We start from the raw sequence: 22,382 nt of genomic DNA on the forward strand, positions 1-22,382 counted from the left end.
TGTGACGACAGAGTAAATTATTATGCAGCCTCAGAGGGGTGCCCAAACTCTTTCATATGACTGTAAGTATTCAGACTGAGTACTTTGTTGAAGCATCTTTGGCACCGATTACAGCTTTGAGTCTTCTTGGGTATGACCCTACAAACATGGCACAGCTATATTTGGGGAGTTCTCCCATTCTTCTCTGCAGATCCTTTCAAGCTCTGTCAGGTTGGATGGGGAGCGTCGCTGCACAGCTATTTTCAGGTCTCCTCCACCAAACTTTACAGTGGCACTATGCATTCATGCAGGTAGTGTTCTCTTCAGGTTCAAGTCCGGGCTCTGGCTGGGCCACTCAAGGACATTGAGAGACTTGTCCCAAAGCCCCTCCTGTGTTGTCTTGGCTGTGTGCTTAGGGTCATTGTCCTGTCGGAAGGTGAACCTTCGCCCCCAGTCTGAGGTCCTGAGAGCTCTGGAGCAGGTTTTCATCAAAGATATCTCTGTACTTTGTTCCGTTCATATTTCCCTCGATCCTGACTAGTCTCCCAGTCCCTGACGCTGAAAATATCCCTACAGCATGATGCTGCCACCACAATGCTTCACCATAGGGATAGTGCCAGTTTTCCTCCAGACGTGAGGCTTGGCATTCAGGCCAAAGTCTTCAATCTTGGTCTCATCAGACCAGAGAATCTTGTTTCTCATGGTCTGAGAGTCTTTAGGTGCCTTTTGGCAAACTCCAAGCGGGCTGTCATGTGCCTTTTATTGAGGAGTGGCTTCCGTCTGGTCACTTTACCATAAAGGCCTGATTGCTGGAGTGCTGCAGAGATGGTTGTCCTTCTGGAAGGTTTGTTTTTGGTACCCTTCCCCAGATCTGTGCCTCGACACAATCCTGTCTCGGAGCTCTACGGACAATTCCTTCGACCTCATGGCTTGGTTTTTGCTCTGACGTGCACTGTTAACTGTGGGACCTTATATACTGTTGAAGTCGGAGGTTTACATACACCTTAGCCAAATACATATAAACTCAGTTTTTCACAATTCCTGACATTTAATCCTTGTAAAAATTCCCTGTTCTAGGTCAGTTAGGATCACCACTCTATTTTAAGAATGTGAAATGTCAGAAGACTAGAGAGTTTGATTTATTTCAGCTTTTATTTCTTTCATCACATTCCCAGTGGACAGAAGTTTACATACACTCAATTAGTATTTGGTAGCATTGCCTTTAAATTGTTTAACTTGGGTCAAACGCTTCGGGTAGCCTTCCACAAGCTTCCCACAATAAGTTGGGTGAATTTTGGCCCATTCCTCCTGACAGAGCTGGTGTAACTGAGTCAGGTTTGTAGGCCTCCTTGCTCGCACATGCTTTTACAGTTCTGCCCACAAACTTTCTATAGGATTGAGGTCAGGTCTTTGTGATGGCGACTCCAATACCTTGCCTTTGTTGTCCTTAAGCCATTTTGCCACAACTTTGGAAGTTTGCTTGGGGTCATTGTCCATTTGGAAGACCCATTTGCAACCAAGCTTTAACTTCCTGACTGATGTCTTGAGATGTTGCTTCAATATATCCACAATTTTCCTACCTCATGATGCCATCTATTATGTGAAGTGCACCAGTCCCGCCTGCAGCAAAGCACCCCCACAACATGATGCTGCCACCCCCGTGCATCACAGTGTTCTTCGGCTTGCAAGCCTCCCCTTTTTCCTCCAAACATGATGATGGTCATTATGGCCAAACAGTTCTATTTTTGTTTCATCAGACCAGAGGACATTTCTCCAAAAAGTACGATCTTTGTCCTCATGTGCCGTTGCAAACCGTAGTCTGGCTTTTTTATGGCGGTTTTGGAGCAGTGGCTTCTTCCTTGCTGAGCGGCCTTTCAGGTTATGTCAATATAGTACTCATTTTACTGTGGATATAGATACTTTTGTACCTGTTTCCTCCAGCATCTTCACAAGGTCCTTTGCTGTCCTTTGCACTTTGCACTTTTCACACCAAAGCACGTTGTAACGTCCATCGTTAGGAGAAAAAGAGGAGGACCAAAATGCAGCGTGATGATTATCCATTTTAATAAGGATACTTGAAACGACGGAAAAAAACAATAAACCGACAAATAAACGAAGACGAAACAGTCCCATATGGTTAACACAAACACAGGAACACCATAACAGGAACAATCACCCACACCCCACAATACAAAACAAGCTACCTAAATATGGTTCCCAATCAGAGACAACAACTAACACCTGCCTCTGATTTAGAACCATATCAGGCCAACACATAGAAATAGACAAACTAGACATACAACATAGAATGCCCACTCAGATCACACCCTGACCAAACAAAACATAGAAACATATAAAGCAAACTATGGTCAGGGCGTGACACACGTTCATCTCTAGGAGCTGTATGACAGCTGCCTGGTCCCATTGTGCGTACTATTGTACCTGCGTACAATAGGATTGTACCTGCGCACCATGGGACCTGCGTACTATTGTTTGTACAGATGAATGTGGTTCCTTCAGGCCTTTGAACATTTCTCCCAAGGATGAACTAGACGTGTGGAGGTCTACAATTTATTTTCTGAGGTCTTGGCTGATTTCTTTTGATTTTCCCATAATGTCAAGCAAAGAGGCACTGAGTTTGAAGGTAGGCCTTGAAATACATCCACAGGTACACCTCCAATTGACTCAAATGATGCCAATTAGCCTATCAGAAGCTTCTAAAGCCATGACATCATTTTCTGCAATTTTCCAAGCTGTTTAAAGGCACAGTCAACTTAGTGTATGTAAACTTCTGACCCAATGGAATTGTGATACAGTGAATTATAAGTGAAATAATCTGTCTTTAAACAATTGTTGGAAGAATTACTTGTGTCATGCACAAAGTAGATGTCCTAACCGACTTGCCAAAACTATAGTTTGTTAACAAGAAATTTGTTGAGTGGTTGAAAAACGAGTTTTAATAACTCCAACCTAAGTGTATGTAAACTTCAGACTTCAACTGTAGATAGGTGTGTGCCTTTCCAAATCATGTCCAATCCATTGAATTAATGTTTAATGTTTATTTAATGTTTTTTTAAGGACATGATATACAGGAGATGTTGCCCTCCATCTCAATTTGTTTTAATTTATTTTAAGCTGTGGGGAGAAAGGCCTCTTCCCTCGAGAGTGTTTATAGCTAGATAAAGGAAGTGGTTCTTGCAGCTGACTCCCGTCCTGCAGTGGTGGCCTCTGACTAGCATCCACCAGCATATCCTTCAGCAGCAGGTTCTGAAACACAGCTTTTCCTGCGATGTTTGCAGAGGTAAGTATTCTCTGACGTTCTCACTAACTGCTACACTGAAAGAAGTGTGTTGGTGACACTATAATCTTTTGAAATTTGCGTTTAATTTAGCTGATAGTCCTTGCACATCCAACAGGACATGTGTTACACACAGGTTTATCAGCATTGGAGACAAGGACTATACATATATATATATATATATATATATATATATATACTATACAGTACTTTGCTTCCTGTGGGGCATAATGCAACAACAAGCACTTGCCATGCCTGATGGTCCTTGGCAACATTTTCAGCCCTCCCCCAAGACAAGCCCATGGCCTTCAATCTTTTGTGGTTAAATCAAAACTGGCGGTTAAAGTTTACAGGACATCAAAACCATGATGTCCTGTCTAATTTTGTAATGGCCAATTGACAGCAAAGTATTCCATTCAGAAACCAGATCATACAGACCTAGCATTACCTTAATTTATATCTTACAAATGTCTGAGGTGATCACATCAGAGCCAAAGCAAAGTAGCAGTCAGGATAAATTATCACACTTGAGGATAAAGTTCCTAACAGAAATAAAGCATGGAAAATATACAATACCTAAAATAAGAAATTGCATTTTATTTACACCAACTGATATAACTGTACAGAGTTGATTGTAATTTTTTTGCGCAGCTAATACAAGCAAAAACAGTAGAACAGTAAAAACAGTATCACAAAATAAAATACAAAACATCCATAAAAGCATTAATATTTGATGATTGAGGGTCTCTGTACATACTAGCGTCAAGTGCTAACCAGAACAGTATTGTCCTCACTAAAGTGACTGTGAGAGGAAGCCACTAGACTATTGAGACGCAGCCACAGTGTGTGTCCTCAAGGTGAGGAGGTGTTGAAGGTCCCCCCGAGGGTCGTCGGGAGGGGAAGAGGGTGAAGTCAGGTGAAGATGAAGACACCGCTCGGTTTCAGTAGTAACAGCAACCGCAATAAGTCGAGGTCCGGGTGCTTACGCAGGTACGAGGCATGTTCTGCCTTCAACTCCTCCTGTAACACACAGATCAGGTCAGGTTGGAAACTTAGGGGTTAGTGGTTTAAGTGTAAGGGGCTAGGTGAGAGTAGGAGGTAATGGTAGGTTGTAGGGAAAGACAAATATGTCACCTTTCTGTCCAGGAACTTGGAGTGCATCTGCATGTCCTCCTCCCACACCAGATGCCTCTTCTCAAACACTGGCTTGTCATCCCTCACCTCTGACACACAACCATGTAAATAGGGGGAACATTACCCACACTCCCAATTACCCACACTGTATTTTGCACATATTCTATTGCTTGACACTACCCCCTAGTGGACAACATGATAGCACAAATGTCAACAAGCAGACCATTGAGCATTGCACCATAACACCATATTCAATATGACAAATAATAAAATAATTTCTCCCTAACCTTCCTCTGAAAGGGGATAGGTAAATGTAAAAAATAACAAGATTACAAGAGATGTTGAATGATACAATGGCTTCAATAAACACAACTACATTAATTTTCAAAAATGTGTCAGCTAAAAACTCAATATCATTGAGTTATCATCATTGCTAAGCACAAAAAGGTGTAGGACATTACAAGCCGTGGCAGTATCTTTGCCTCAGCAGTGTAAGTGTTTGCCTGCAGAAATTATTAGCATGGAAACTGAAATTTTTTATTAGGCTCTGTGTACTTTCCACATAAGAAGATATTTGGTAATGTAGCCTGAAATAGATCGATAGCAGACAGGCAGTTTAGCAAGCCATAGTCATGGTGAACTTCAGACTTCTGACAATGTGCAGTGCACTGTAGGGTGCTGTTTAAATCAGCTTATGCTCAGGGCTAAGAGACCAGACTAGGAAGGAACACAACACAGTGTAGCTAGCCTGGAATCGAAATTGAATTCAATAGTGAAACTATAGCGAAACAAACAGTGGTTTCAGTTTGGATCCCAATCTAAAGGGTAGCAAACATGGTGATTCAAATGAGTTGGATTTGCGTTGGGGGGGCTCCACAGGGGTGCACATTTTGTTCTGGCCCAGCACTAACACACCAAATTCCTCTTCTCATGGTCTAAGACTAAGTTGATTGTTTGAAATGTGCTTTAGTGCTGGGCTGGAACAACATATTGCCGACCTCAGTAGGTCTCAAGGACTGGAATTGGAAAGCCTATAAACAGTTGCCTTATTTGGTGATGTCATAGCTGGATCACCTTTGGACCAGTACGTCAAGTAAATAAGAGAGGTCTCTATAGTACAACTGCAAATCAACTAAATTGGTATTCAGAACTAGTCTGGTCTGGCAAACAGTTGTGGTGTACAACTGTGGAACAGGGACTGAGAGAAGATAGAAAACAGACACATGCAGAAAGTAGATGGCAGGTTTTAAAGCAATGTTTCCCCATCCCTTGCGTACCAGGAACTTGTAAACTATGAGTTCATTTGGGGTCAGCATTGGTAGGTACCAGTCCGGTTTTCAACCCTCCAGAGGTTGAGATTGAACCTCTTCTTTAGAATAAGGTTATTCAGTATTGGGGGCTTGGTGGTTTGTATGGTATTTGCATAAACAAAACAGGTAGGACAGGACAGATACAGTTTCCCAGAGACAGTTCTGTCAAAGGCTAATGACTACACCCAAATAACAGCATGTTTACCCACTTCTAGAGGCTCTGGAGCTGGTTGCATCCATCTTGTGTAAAGATTGAAAATCATGATTGCGGCAACAAGTCCTGGACATCACACATTATTACTCAATACCTCAAATGAATCAGACCCCCGTTTTTCAGTTGTTTATCACTATTTCAAACGATCCCAGTGCCCTATTCTCCTCATCAGTGTATGTGTGTGTGGGTAGTACTTAATAGGCATCTAATTCATTTTAGTATGTGAGTCAGAAATCAGAAACAAAACACAGCAAACAAAGTGATAAAGTAGTTTAGCAAACAATAATAATGGGATAAAAGAACATTGAACAATCTAAACGAAACGCACACCCAACACAGGCCTGAGAGACTGGGGGGAGTTGAAAGTAGAAACCCATTGAAAGCGCACTTTCTCCCAGTCCCATAGCATATCAAGGTTGAGACCCTTGGGAGAGGCCATAATAGGCCCTACAGAGTGGTCAGCTACTACCCTTGCAAGAAAGGTCCGCTGCTAAAATGTGGCCAAGTTCATGTCTGCGTGTCAACAGGAGCAAAACTCACAAAAGTCTCTCATTTTATTGAGTATTACACATCGGGCCAATGCAAGAGGCGCACAGCGGGTCAGTTCCCATGTTTTGGTAGGCGGAGTTATGAAATGAATCCAATTCCAGGCGCTTTTTGCCAGACAGATTGCACTCAGCCAACGATGAGACAGACGGCTGTGTCGTAGCCCCTGGACTTCCACTGAATGGAACTTTCCAATGGTGTCGGTGCAACAAATCCTCAACATGACTTCAAAGGACAGGTGTGCAGGTAGACATTAGCCTACGCGGTGACTTTGACATGCTGGCGTGATAGGTGTCTGTAGTCTACATTTAAACATTATGGAGGAACAACACTTGTTTGGAAACGACAGCGGGAGCCAGTCCTCTTCAGGGTCTGAAACCTTGTCAGAGGGAGAAGGCATACAAGAAGAGCACCAATATGACGATGATTTCAACGACCAACACGCTTCAGACTTCGAAACTATAAAAGCAGAAGGGAAAGAAGAAAAGAGTGTGGCAGACGACGAGGTGGAACCGGGGAATAAAGAATATGGGGAAGAAGAAGGAGACGACGAAATGGTAAAGAGTGCAAACGTGTAATTTACCCATTAAACGTTTAAATTAGCCTATATAATGTCAATGGTTTTGGATGAAGTGGTTTGAAGGGCAAGAGTGTGTGTGTGTAGTGCGTGCCCTCGCAATTGATAACCATGCCTTGCTGCGTATGTGCACTGATGTGGGAAATACGAAATCAAGTTTCTTAATATTTTACTATAATATTATTTAGACTACAGAGGGATCTACACTACATGACCAAAATTATGTGGACATCTACTTGTCGAACATCTCATTACAAAATCATGGGCATTAATATGGATGTGTCCCCCCTTTGCTTCTATAACAGCCTCCATTCTTCTGGTAAGGCTTTCCACTAGATGCTGGAACATCGCTGCGGGGACTTGCTTCCATTCATTCACAAGAACATTAGTGAGGTTGGGCACTGATGTTGGGCGATTAGGCCTGGCTTGCAGTCTGAGTTCCAGTTCTTCCCAAGGTGTTTGATGGGGTTGAGGTCAGGGCTCTGTGCAGGCCAGTCAAGTTCTTCCACATCGATCTTAACAAACCATTTTTGTATGGACTTCGCTTTGTGCACTGGGATATTGTCATGCTGAAACAGGAAAGGGCCTAACCCAAACTGTTGCCACAAAGCTGGAAGCACAGCATCGTCTAGAATGTCATTTGTATGCTGTAGTGTTAATATTTCCCTTCACTGGAGCTAAGGGGCCTAGCCCGAACCATGAAAATCAGCCTCAGACCATTATTCATCCTCCACCAAACTTTACAGTGACACTATGCATTCGTGCAGGTAGTGTTCTCCTGGCATCTGCCAAACCCATATTTGTCTGTCAGACTGCCAGATGGTGAAGTGTGATTCATCACTCCAGAGCAGTGATTCCCAACATTTTTTGGTTACTGTACCACCAACTGAGTTTTGCTCTGCCTGAAGTACCCCCTCATGTGCATTTTACTAGTAGACCTATAGTCTCATGAGTCTTCCCAAGTACCCCCTGTGGATAGGCCGAGTATCCCCAGGGGTCCTTGTACCCCTGGTTGGGAACCACTGCTCCAGAGTCCAATGGCAATGAGCTTTACACCACTCCAGCCAACACTTGGCGTTGCGCATGGTGATCTTAGGCTTGTGTGCCACTGGTCGGACATGGAAATCCATTTCATGAAGCTCCCGACAAAGTTATTGTGCTTTCTTTGCTTCCGGAGGCAGTTTGTAACTCGGTAGTGAGTGTTGCAACCGAGGACAGACAATTTTTAGACACGGTCCCTTTCTGTGAGCTTATGTGGCCTACCACTTACAATTGACCGGGGCAGCTCTAGAAGGGCAGATATTTGACGAACTGACTTGTTGGAAAGGAGGCATCCTATGACGGTGCCATGTTGAAGGTCACTGAGCTCTTCAGTATGGGCCATTCTACTACCAATGTTTGTCTATGGAGATTGGATGGCTGTGTGCTCGATTTTTTTATTTTTATACACCTGTCAGCAACAGGAGTGGCTGAAATAGCCAAATCCACTAATTTGAAGGGGTGTCCACCTACTTTTGGCCATTTAGTGTCTCATTTTACGTTTATGCCGAGCTGTCCACAGTTGTCATTTAAAATTCTTTTTTGATTAGTGATACTCCCAGTAGCCTAATAGTGACACAGTATGCTGATTAGATTCATATGGTTAGCTGTCAGGGGGATATTGGAAGTCCCCAAGACAATTAGTGAGGGCAAATTGATCTCTCGCCAGTTCCTGGTGTGTTGTGTGATAACAAAGGCTACTTCATGTTTCAGTCTTTTTTTCATAGCAACCTGCAAAGCATCCCTAATGATTACTGTTTATGACATGGCTCAGCTTTGGGAAAAATGTCAGCATGAAGTCGGGCTGGGGATATGGACTATGTACTGAAAGGACAATTCATATTCACAACACGGAGATTCTTCCATTCAATGCTCACTTGCCAGCCATGCTCAATATGCAATATGCACAAGGTCCTCAACAGCTGAGCATATGCAATAGCCTACATTCTGAATATCCACTGCTTTGCTTTGTTGTCGTAGAGAGAAGTTATTGTTTGACATTCCCAGGTTATCCTTTGGTGTTGAAGTGTTTTGGGTAAATATATCCAGGCTTTTTCGAAGGGAAGAGCACCCCCTGAGACTTTAAACATAAATCTGTAGCCTTGTGTGTGAGTGCTAAGGTTGGGACGATACTCATTAGTATAATGTTAAGGAAACAAAACACAAAGTGGATTAAACTTCTTTAAGAAAACAGCCCAAATGTTGGAAACATTTATTTATTTTCCAAACAATATTTTATATCAAATCAAATTTATTTATATAGCCCTTCGTACATCAGCTGATATCTCAAAGTGCTGTACAGAAACCCAGCCTAAAACTCCAAACAGCAAGCAATGCAGGTGTCGAAGCACGGTGGCTAGGAAAAACTCCCTAGAAAGGCCAAAACCTAGGAAGAAACCTAGAGAGGAACCAGGCTATGAGGGGTGGCCAGTCCTCTTCTGGCTGTGCCGGGTGGAGATTATAACAGAACATGGCCAAGATGTTCAAATGTTCATAAATGACCAGCATGGTCAAATAATAATAATCACAGTAGTTGTCGAGGGTGCAGCAAGTCAGCACCTCAGGAGTAAATGTCAGTTGGCTTTTCATAGCCGATCATTAAGAGTATCTCAACCGCTCCTGCGGTCTCTAGAGAGTTGAAAACAGCAGGTCTGGGACAGGTAGCACGTCCGGTGAACAGGTCAGGGTTCCATAGTCGCAGGCAGAACAGTTGAAACTGGAGCAGCAGCACGGCCAGGCGGACTGGGGACAGCAAGGAGTCATCATGCCAGGTAGTCCTGAGGCATGGTCCTAGGGCTCAGGTCCTCCGAGAGAGAGAAAGAGAGAATTAGAGAGAGCATACTTAAATTCACACAGGACACCGGATAAGACAGGAGAAGTACTCCAGATATAATAATAATATACCTCAGGTTATTAAATATTACGATACTGGTATTGGCCCGGCACTAGTGTGTATGAAAAAGAAGCACTCTTTACATATTGATTGACAACCATTAGGTAAGAGTTAGACATTAAACTCCTAAGATGTGCATTGTTTGAGGAAATAGAAAATACTCTTTGCCTGAGGCTTGCCTGGCAATGATGCTACTGAGAACAAAGTAAATTAGATAGACAATACTCTTTTAAATAGCTTATAGTTGGATTGCATTCCCAGTTCAGACTGGTTTCACTGGTTCTGATCAGCTCAATTGGTTTAGAGTTTAACCTTGCTGATCTAACCAGGGGGTGTGTTCAGGATCTGCAACATTTCAAACACTTGTCTGAGTCACCATTCACTCATTGGCTCGACAAAACTACTGTTGAATTCCAAATCGATCCTTAGCCCCACCACTTAAGGGTTAAGTACTCCTGTAGATCTGAAATTACTGGATAGGTTTAAGCAATATGGCAAAATTTACACCCTGACAATTTTTTTTTTTTTTTTAAATCTTTATTTTAACAGGGAAAACAGACTGAGACCTGGATCTCTTTTACGGCTGTGCCCTGTGTAAACATGTTGACATGTACAGTTTTAGACATACAGACAAGAACATTTCAAAACATACACAATTGTAACGCAAGGTAAAGCCAATGTTGCTTAAACATATGATCCTTACAGATCTACAGGATAGGTAGGGTTGGAGATAGGATTAGATTTTGAATATTGCATATAAGTCACCTCTAAAACCCATCTTTTGCTGCTCAGACCCCCGATCAAACAGGTGTAGGTGGAAATTGCACCTAACCGCTTATTCAGGATCAGTTATATTTTTTCCCTGCCTAATGTCTAAGGCTTATATTGGGAGTAGGGTAGTCTGATACTAGATCTGTATTTAAGGGTGACTCCTACCCAGAGCTAATTCAACTCGTCAATGCACCTTTACCCCTCTAAATCTATGTCAGGTGACCACCGTTGGGGACATAGCCTAACCTCTAACCCCTGACCTGTGACTTACGTCATACCCTTAAGGGGGTGAAAGAGGGAAAGGCTTCTGGGAAGAGTGGCTTATGTGTCATCATCTACTCAGGCTGGTTTTGTGTTGGACTGAGGGCCTCTATTCAAATGGAACACAAGCCCTAGCGGTGTTTATGCACTCGTTGTTTACTAACAACTGCTCACGCATGCACATACAGGTACACATACACACACACACTTCTTATTCTAAAAATCTCTCTGAGTCTTAACTGGTAGTAGCAGGTTTTTACAGTACCCCAAAATCATTATTTTATTTGGGGGAAAAGACTACTGAATGACAAAGGAAACACAAACTTTAATTGAACTCTGTGTTTATATCAGTCCAGCTGCATCTTCTTAGCAGGACTGTCTCTGTCTACACTTACCTCATGTAAACTGCGCCTGGTGGTCCGGCCAGATATGGCTACAGTAATGGATGTTTGTCATATAAGGAAAGGTCCTGGAACGAGGAGGCTACTGTGTTGGAAAGAGTCCTGGTAAAGAAAACTGACTTGTCATTTGGAGAGAGATGTTTTGATTTGATGAAATATGGGCTGACTTGGCAGACGTTTTCACTCACAAGAGGAATACAGGAATGGGAATAAAACCGATCCCGGACCTCTGCAATTATAGCGCAGACTATTTCACACAATGTCCTAAAATGAAGTGATGGATTTGAAACATCTTGGTGGGATGATTGAGAAAAGGATGTTTTTACCTTTTGGATTTCAATACCAGACTAGCACAGTGTTAGTCAACTCTATCACAATGCCATCTGAAAGTATCCTCCTTTCAACACTAGTACTGAAATGTTTTCCGGGTGTTTATACAGCCATGTTTTTTTTATGTCGGTTGGCTCGTTCTAGATCAGAACAGCTTGTTTTCTGCTCCTCAATCCCCCTGTTGTATGCCTGATTTCCCTTGTGTGAGAGACATGGACTGTGTTGATTCTTATTTGGACACTAATCATGTTGTGGTTTTTCCTTTTGTGATTCTAATGAGTTGTGAAGGGCTACACTCATTATTTTCTTGAATTTCACCATAATAAACACATGTCCTTTAAGGAAGAAACTGAGGGAAAGAGGATCAAATTGCTGAATTTAGCTTTTCTCTCACCCTAGAGATAAAGCTTAAAATGTCTTGTGTACAGAACACCAAGTTAATAAACCTTCTCACTCTCTCCCACTGTACATCATCAGTCCCAATTGTATCCATTTCCCCCCAAACACTGATGGACTCCTTGTTGTGATGTCATCACTGCCTGCCTGTAATTACCCAGCCCGTTGTTTTAGCAGCTAGTCAGTGGGGGCTGTCCATAAGGGACATCCAGTGTCAGTGAATGGTTTAGAGGTTAAGAGGATTAACTGTCAATCTGTTTAAGAACTCCTCTGGCTCTCTATGGTGGGGGGGGGCGATGTCATTACAGGATGGATCTTTAATTTCGGCCTTCTCATCCAATTCAACACTGGTCCAGCTCTAGTCCACACTACAGTCCTCACACACTGGCTGCAATGGCAAAGTGATATTACAGAGGGACGTATCAGACTATTATCAAAGATCATGGCCCTACGGTGGAATTGGACCATAGGTGATTTAACTTCTTCTGAAGGTTCTAAGGTAAGACCACACTATTAATAGAACACGTATTATCTCCAGTAATACATGTATAATGTTGCACCTCTCTGGGGAAGACACTATATTGGATCAGTTGGTTCCGACAGGAGTGTTTTGGTTGGTGGCTAGTGGTGCTTCTCAAGCCCTTGTATTGTGTGGGCTGTGGGCTCTAGCTGTGTTTTTACTGTCTACAGTACACTACAGCAGTGGAATTTTAATCTGCTGCTGGGGTTTACCTAGATGTCGGCGCTTTTGAATTATTTATGCCTTGTTATGTAATCGCAGCTTGATATCCACATTCAATTTGGTGTTCTGTTAAAAGATCTGCTCTAATTTTGTTTTTCAACCTACCTGGGTGAAGAGAATTTCAGATGTGTATCTGTCTGTTCTCTATCATTCTCTTTATCATGTGGTGTTGGATGGAGGCATGATATATGTTGTATTATAAACTTGGTAGTTCGTGCCCTGAATGCTGATTAGCTGAACACATTTATGGCTCTAATTACGTTGGTAACCAGTTTATAATAACAGTAAGGCACCTCAGGGGTTTGTGGTATATGGCCAATATACCATGACTAAGGGCTGTATCCAGGCACGCTGCATTGAGTCATGCTTAAGGACAGCCCTTAGCTGTGGTATATTGGCCATATACCACACCCCTTCATCCCTTATTGCTTAATACAAACTTTTATTAAAGCCAAGATGGAGTATAACTTGGGTGGACTTGTTTTCCCCTCATCCTATGGTTTCGTTCAACCTAAAGTCAGACGTGACGATTACCACAACAGAAGTCTTGTCATACCAAACAAAGCTAATGATTCCTCCTCCTCAGGCAAAGAATGGAGGTAATAAAAGTGCCAGCTAGAAGAAAGTTTCCAGTGATACTGTAGCTAGCTAGCATCTGAGGACACTTGTTCTGCCTGCAGTCCTATCATTCATATGACTTTACCCATTTGTTTTGAACATATGCTGCGTCCTTTATTAACCTGCACCAACAGAAGTAGCTAGCCAAGTTTGCAAGCCTATCCATATTTGTTTTAGCGACTGTATACAAACACTCGTTAAGCCTTTGTCCAGACGCCAAAGTCAAGAGTGAGTTGAATAGAACTGGTAGGCTAATTAATGAACGGGATACCGGTGGAGACGTACATAAGGCCTTGTCCCGGGAAATGTGTCCTGGTCACTACATAAGTGATGTCAGTGTGTCACTGTATAGGTAGGTATAGGCCTGTGCAGTGAGAATGTACTGTCGATGTAAACCACTCGCAGTTAAGCTCTGTGGGCCTTCTGCAGTCACATTTTCCTTAGTTTTCCCTGTCCCTCACTGTATTTAGTATTCACCGTCTTTGTTAGGATCATTTATTTCTAAGTAAGTAGAAGGTCATGATGTAATGGCTATTACCGGCATAGGCCTATATCCAAGTATCACATAGGCTATTGCAGCTATCTATTTTAAAAGTTTAAACATACAAAACTGATAAATTTCCGGGTCTGACTCCTAGGTCGGTGTTGACGTTACATATATCTTAAATAGCGTCTTGGGGCTACTGAAGCCAGTTTGGATAGGAATACGAACCCTACAGAAAAAGGTCTGTTTCTGTCCAGCATTAGAAAATGTCAACACAGGACTCTGAATCCCCATTGAGAAGGAGAAGGGTGTAAGGGTTCAACGCCTGCTAAAGATCTTACTAGAGAGGACATGTAGTTCCACTGTCAATGCACCAGAGGTTACAAGGTGAACAGGGGGCCATTTGGAAGTGGAACCTCTCTTGAGGATTCCTATTGCCCAAAGGGACATTGGTTTTGTGTGACTTGAACTTTTGCGTGTTGATGTTGTTTTTCGGACTAAACCTCTCTGACCTCCTTAGGAGGGTGTGTCTCTTTTGCTCTCTCTGTGTGTGTGTGTGTGTGTGTGTGTGTGTGTGGTTCAGCAAATAGTGGAATGGGGTGAGAGTTGAGGCAGACAGATGTTGGGTGACAAGGTCATTAGGAACGGGGTGTGTTGTGCTGGAGACCCTGAGAAAAGAGGTCTGAATATCCTCACTACTACCAGGGGGACTGTTTGGACTCCCAGGTGGTTGAGGAGATGTACTGGAGTTGTGTTCTTTATTACTAGGTTATTAATACCATATGACTGAACTGTTGCACATACACGAAGTACACACTGTGTGTGGAAGTGATGAATGTATAGTTCACTCAACTCTTAGTGTTTTGTTTATTAATCTACCAAAAATGTGCATGTCAGCAGTCAAGTTTTTCAAGATATAGCACTTTCAGCACAGAGCAATAACTGTGAACTATCCGTTTAAAGTGTCTGATTTTTTTTTTTACCTCGATGCTAGTTTTGTTACAGTAGCATTTCATTTACAGTACCAGTCAAAAGTTTGAACAACTACTCATTGAAGGGTTTTTCTTTATTTGTACTATTTTCTACATTGTAGAATAATAGTGAAGACACCAAAACTATGAAATAACACACATGAAATCATGTAGTAACCAAAAAAGTGTTAAACAAATCAAAATATATTTTAGATTCTTCAAAGTGGCCACCGTTTGCCATTGATAGCTTTACACACTTTTGGCATTCTCTCAACCAGCTTCATGAGGAATGCTTTTCCAACACTCTTGAAGGAGTTCCCACATGTGCCGAGTACTTGTTGGCTTCTTTTTAGTGACGCACCGATAGGACATTTTTGGCCGATACCGATATCCAATATTTTCCTTGACAAAAAAAACAATACCGATATTTCACATTTTTAAGCATTCTAGTACAGTTATAATTAACACACACACATGGACGCAGTGGTCTAAGGCACTGCATCTCAGTGCAAGAGGCGTCACTACAGTCCCTGGTTCGAATCCAGGCTATCACATCCGGACGTGATTGGGAGTCCCATAGGGCGGCGCACAATTGACACAGCGTCTTCCGGGTTTGGCCGTCATTGTAAATAAGAATTTGTTCTTAACTGACTTGTCTAGTTAAGTGAAGGTTACACACACCACACTGACCAAAAAGTTATTTTGTTGGCATATTTCCCCATTTACCAGGAAAACATAATCAAAACCTATTTCTTTCACTTACTTGCTGTGCTGTTTCGTTGTTAATTTGTTCAGTCGTTTCATTCTCAACCAGGATTTCTATGGAACGCCATTTGGGTCTTTACGTGTCAAAAAAAGATACACGTCAAATAACACTTTGCCGTGTCGAATAACACCATTTGACCAATCAGGACCTGAATATGACTGCACGTCACATAATAAAAAAAAAAAAAATGTATTTCACCTTTATTTAACCAGGTAGGCTAGTTGAGAAACATTTCTAATTGGCAACTGCGACCTGGCCAAGATAAAGCAAAGCAGTTCGACACATACAACAACACAGAGTTACACATGGAATAAACAAACATACAATCAATAATACAGTAGAAAAAGTCTATATAGAGCATGTGCAAGTGAGGTAGGATAAGGGAGGTAAGGCAATAAATAGGCCATGGTGGACAAAGTAATTACAATATAGCAATTAAACACCGGAATGGTAGAATGTGCAGAAGATGAATGTGCAAGTAGAGATACCGGGGCGCAAAGGAGCAAGATAAATAAATAAATACAGTATGGGGATGAGGTAGTTGGATGGGCTATTTACAGGTGCAGTGATCTGTGAGCTGCTCTGACAGCTGGTGCTTAAAGCTAGTGAGGGAGATATGAGTCTCCAGCTTCAGGGATTTTTGCAGTTCGTTCCAGTCCTTGGCAGCAGAGAACTGGAAGGAAAGGCGGCCAAAGGAAGAATTGGCTATGGGGGTGACCAGTGAGATATACCTACTGGAGCGCGTGCTATGAGTGGGGTGCTGCTATGGTGACCAATGAGTTGAGTTAAGGCGGGGCTTTACCTAGCAGAGACTTGTAGATGACCTGGAGCCAGTGGGTTTGGCGACGAGTATGAAGCGAGGGCCAGCCAACGAGAGCGTGCAGGTTACAGTGGTGGGTAGTATATGGGGCTTTGGTGACAAAACGGATGGCACTGTGATAGACTGCATCCAATTTGTTGAGTAGAGTGTTGGAGGCTATTTTGTAAATGACAGGGCCGAAGTCGAGGATCGGTAGGATGGTCAGTTTTACGAGGGTATGTTTTGCAGCATGAGTGAAGGATGCTTTGTTGCGAAATAGGAAGCCAATTCTAGATTTAATTTTGGATTGGAGATGTTTAATGTGAGTCTGGAAGGAGAGTTTACAGTCTAACAAGTGTGGTGGATGAATCAGAATTAGTTGGGTAACACAAGTAATTAAGATGTCTAATCTGCATAATATTATGTGATATACTTTTTATTAGAATGTATTTCTAATAGACTAGTGTTGGCAGTTGCATTTCTTCCCTCAGCTGGGGCTCAGTCACTTGGGGCCCAGAGAGGGGAGAGGTCAGGCTTGTCTTTTACATATCTCTGGTGCTATGCAGAATATCAGAAAGGGAAGAGGACATGATGGAACATTGTCTTCATATGTGAATGTATCTGTTAAACCATGTGAAGGGGTGGCGTGATTAAGGGGGTACCAATTACTTGTCTCCACAATGTCTGTGCGCAAGTCACTCCCTCCTTTGGCATTGGGGGGAGGTGTATGGCAGTGTCTGGAACCATTGTATGTCCTCTCCGATGTTGCACTTATCCTGCACTTATCCTGGGATAGTGTATGACATAGAGGCTCACTCACCTCAGTGAGTTTGTCCAGGAGAGGGGTCAAGAAGGGGTTTTACTTTAGATGGGAGTATCTAGAGTTGACAATTGAGTTATGCCATTGGATGAGGTAATGGTTCTGTGCTATGAAGTACCAGGAACGAGATTAGAACCTCGTCTTAGGGACCAAACTGAATAATAATTTATAGCGAATGTTATCTAAGGGATACTCCTTTCTCAATTAAAAAGTCCCTTTGTGAAGTGTTCCTAATATCTGTGGTTCGACATGTAGGTTGAGAGGGGTGTATCTTGGCTATAAACGATCTTTGTACTTTTCAGTTGTCACTTTCAATGGTTCATTAGAGATGGCGCATCATTGAAAGTCAAATGCTATTGCAAAGCTCTTATTATTATTTTTATTTTTTTTATTTTTTTATTTCACCTTTATTTAACCAGGTAGGCAAATTGAGAACACGTTCTCATTTACAATTGCGACCTGGCCAAGATAAAGCAAAGCAGTTCGATACATACAACAACACATAGTTACACATGGAGTAGAACAAACATACAGTCAATAATACAGTGAAAAATAAGTCTATATACAATGTGAGCAAGTGAGGTGAGATAAGGGAGGTGAAGGCAAACAAAATATATATAAAAATAAATAAAAATATAAAAAGGCCATGGTGGCGAAGTAAATACAATATAGCAAGTAAAAAAAACACTGGAATGGTTGGTTTGCAGTGGAAGAAAGTGCAAAGTGTTTGGCGACGAGTATGAAGCGAGGGCCATTATTAAAGATGTAGTTTAAGTATAACTCTGACTGGTGTGTGAAGTTTGTGACTCCTCATTTGGTAATGCAGAAATAAGCCACCACACCAGACACCTAGGTATTTGTAGTTGTCCACATATTCTAAGTCAGAACCGTCCAGTGTAGTGATGCTGGACGGGCAGGCAGGTGCGTGCAGCGATCGGTTGAAGAGCATGCATTTAGTTTTACTTGCATTTAAGAGCAGTTGGAGGCCACGGAAGGAGAGTTGTATGGCATTGAATCTCGTTTGGAGGTTTATTAACACAGTGTCCGAAGAAGGGCCAGATGTATACAGAATGGTATCGTCTGTGTAGAGGTGGATCAAATAATCACCAGCAGCAAGTTCAACATCATTGATGTTTACAGAGAAGAGAGTCGGCCCGAGAATTCAACCCTGTGGCACCCCCTTTGAGACTCCCAGAGGTCCGGACAACAGGCCCTCCAATTTGACACACTGAACTCTATCTGATAAGTAGTTGGTGAACCAGGCGAGGCAATCATTTGAGAATAATCCTTTAACGTGTTTATAATTTTTTTTACGTAGTTATTACACATGGATTACACTAACCATCGTATTTCATATGTCACAACGATTGATCGATACGTATACTATGATGCTGGTAAAGTTGTCTCGCGCACGTACAGTGCTGGTCATAAAGAAAGCTAGCTAGCTCATGGATGCTAACAATGTTCTTCCCCAAAAACATAGCAAAACGACAATCTGTTTCAGTAGAAGTAGTTAGTTAGCCAGCTAACTATATAGATGGGTGTCATCTAAAATAACCCTAATTCATAAAACAGTTTTTATTTGATTAATGGTGGTCGGACCCATCTATGTGAAGCTAGACACAATAAGGATTATTCATGATAGTGGACTTTGCGGTTAGCCTTCAAAATAAAAGTTTGTCATTGACAGTGATGCAAATGAATACAGATAGTGGAATTATGCCATAATTGAATAGATCATGCTAAATGAGGTTAGAATGTTATATAAAATCAACAAAAGACAATAATTGTCAAATTAACTAATCTGTTGAAATCACACTGGATGTATTATACTTTAGAATTGTATTGGGGTCGTACTTATTTCACTGTACAGCCTTATCTATGGATTGTGGATCAATGACATGGGGTATCAGTCTACTCAGTGACACCCACAGAACATTAGCGTCGTAGCTCTTAATGCGGGACTATGAAACAGCTGTGAATTGAGCCACATTTATTATCAACCTATGTGTATTGAACACTATTCCAGAGGAAAAATAATACTGCGTGGATATTTTGGATTCTGATAACAGAGGAGGATGTTGGGAATAAAGATATTGAGTAGAGGTCGACCGATTTAATCGGAATGGCCGATTTTTAATTAGGGCTGATTTCAAGTTTTCATAACAATCGGAAATCTGTATGTTTGGACACCGATTTTGCCGATTTAAAAAAATATATATATATTTTTTTACAACTTTAACTAGGCAAGTCAGTTAAGAACACATTCTTATTTTCAATGACGGCCTAGGAACAGTGGGTTAACTGCCTTGTTCAGGGGCAGAACGACAGATTTTTACCTTGTCAGCTCAGGGATTCAATCTTGCAACCTTAGTTAACTAGTCCAACGCTCTAACCACCTGATTACATTGCACTCCACGAGGAGCCTGCCTGTTATGTGAATTCAGTAAGAAGCCAAGGTAAGTTGCTAGCTAGCATTAAACTTATCTTATAAAAAACAATCAATCAATCATAATCTCTAGTTATAACTACACATGGTTGATGATATTACTAGTTTATCTAGCGTGTCCTGCGTTGCATATAATCGGTGCGGTGGTATTCGCGATAAAGGACTGTCGTTGCTCCAACGTGTACCTAACCATAAACATCAATGCCTTTCTTAAAATCAATATACAAGTATATATTTTTAAACCTGCATATTTAGTTAATATTGCCTGCTAACATGAATTTATTTTAACTAGGATAAATGGTGTCACTTCTCTTGCAACAGAGTCAGGTATATGCAGCAGTTTGGGCCGCCTAGCTCATTGCAAACTGTGTGAAGACTATTTCTTCCTAACAAAGACAGCCAACAAGCGGGGGATGATTTAACAAAAGCGCATTTGCCAAAAAAGCAAAATCGTTGCACGACTGTACCTACCCATAAACATCAATGCCTTCCTTAAAATCAATACACAGAAGTATATATTTTTAAACCTGCATATTTAGCTAAAAGAAATCCAGGTTAGCAGGCAATATTAACCAGGTGAAATTGTGTCACTTCTCTTGCGTTCATTGCACGCAGTCAGGGTATATGCAACAGTTTGGGCGACCTGGCTCGTTGCAAACTAATTTCCCAGAATTGTATGTAATTATGACATAACATTGAAGGTTGTGCAATGTAACAGGAATATTTAGACTTATGGATGCCACCCGTTAGATAAAATACGGAACGGTTCCGTATTTCACTGAAACAATAATAGTTTTGTTTTCGAGATGATAGTTTCCGGATTCGACCATATTAATGACCTAAGGCTCGTATTTCTGTGTGTTATTATGTTATAATTAAGTCTATGATTTGATAGAGCAGTCTGACAGCGACGGTAGGCACCAGCAGGCTCGTAAGCATTCATTAAAATAGTACTTTCGTGCGTTTGCCAGCAGCTCGTCGCTATGCTTCAAGCATTGCGCTGTTTATGACTTCAAGCCTATCAACTCCCGAGATTAGGCTGGTGTAACCGATGTGAAATGGCTAGCTAGTCAGCGGGGTGGGAGCAAATAGCGTTTCTAACGTCACTCGCTCTGAGACTTGGAGTAGTTGTTCCCCTTGCTCTGCATGGGTAACGCTGCTTCGAGGGTGGCTGTTGTTGATGTGTTCCTCGTTCGAGCCCAGGTAGGAGTGAGGAGAGGGACGGAAGCTATACTGTTACACTGGCAATACTAAAGTGCCTATAAGAACATCCAATAGTCAAAGGTATATGAAATACAAATGGTATAGAGAGAAATAGTCCTATAATTCCTATAATAACTACAACCTAAATTTTCTTACCTGGGAATATTGAAGACTCATGTTAAAAGGAACCACCAGCTTTCATATGTTCTCATGTTCTGAGCAAGGAACTTAAACGTTAGCTTTCTTACATGGCACATATTGCACTTTTACTTTCTTCTCCAACACTTTGTTTTTGCATTATTTAAACCAAATTGAACATGTTTCATTATTTATTTGAGGCTAAATTGATTCTATTGATACTAAGTTAAAATAAGTGTTCATTCAGTATTGCTGTAATTGTCATTATTACAAATGTAAAAAAAATCGGCCGATTTTTATAATCGGCTTTTTTTTGGTCCTCCAGTAATCTGTATCGGCGTTAAATCATAATCTGTCGACCTCTAGTATTGAGTAGACTGATACCCCATTTCATTGATCCCCAATCCTTAGGTAAATCTGTACAGTGCAATATGATTGTCAACACACACAATAGGCTAACTGGGGAGGTGATTTCACACAGTCACAGTCCTGTGATAAGAGCTACAACTGTAATATTTGCGCAAATTCTTCAGTTGTGTTCTCTGGGTGTCACTGAGTAGACTGAAGCACCATTTCATTGCATCACATTCCAACCTTGTTTAACATTATCTAGTCTGATTCACTTTCAAATAGGTACTTTTATTTTGAAGGCAAACCGCAAATTCCACTCTTGTGCCTAATCCTTATTGTGGCTTGCTTCATAACACACAACTCGGTCTGGTCGAGCATCACTAGCCAGATGAAGCTAGCTGGTTGCTTATAACGTTAGCTTTGGGCAACAGGGTTACGTAGCTGGCTAGCCATGTATTTTCATGAACTGAAGTTCAATTTCAATAGGTGAACAACAAGTGGCTACCTAGCTAATACTCACTCACAAGGATTCCCAAATCATTGCTAAGAATAATGAAAATGAGTGCAGTTTCTACTGGTCATTGTTTTCAGGCTGGTTGTATTGGTGCTAGCTAGGTACCAAGCTAAAACTAGCTAGCTACCCTAGAAGTTGCGGTCGAACAAATAATGCTTTATTACCAACATAAACATTGGTAATGTAATAAACAAATAAACATTTATTACCAACAACAATAAATAAAAAGTAGTGGTGGCGCTTGGCTTGCACGTGCAAATTCAGAACACACAACATTCTATAATATAACTGTGTTATTTGACGTGTCAAATAGTGTTATTTGACGTGCATCTCTTTTGACACACAAAGACCCAAACGGCGTTCCATAGTATGTATGTC

The 22,382-nt window shown here is 41.6% G+C and overlaps 1 protein-coding gene across 1 annotated transcript in view; it reads left to right on the forward strand.

Moving 5' to 3' along the window:
* The first annotated feature begins 6,615 nt into the window (after window positions 1–6,615).
* Window positions 6,616–22,382, forward strand: part of mast4 (microtubule associated serine/threonine kinase family member 4) — a 182,125-nt gene continuing 166,358 nt past the window's right edge. Inside the window, exon 1 of the mRNA XM_038971316.1 lies at window positions 6,616–7,038. Within this exon, the coding sequence (XP_038827244.1) occupies window positions 6,799–7,038 (240 nt within the window). The 5' untranslated portion in view covers window positions 6,616–6,798. The remainder of the gene's footprint in view (window positions 7,039–22,382) is intronic.

This window comes from Salvelinus namaycush, chromosome 31 (genome assembly GCF_016432855.1).
Source record: "Salvelinus namaycush isolate Seneca chromosome 31, SaNama_1.0, whole genome shotgun sequence".
In the NCBI taxonomy this organism is placed as follows: Eukaryota; Metazoa; Chordata; class Actinopteri; order Salmoniformes; family Salmonidae; genus Salvelinus; species Salvelinus namaycush.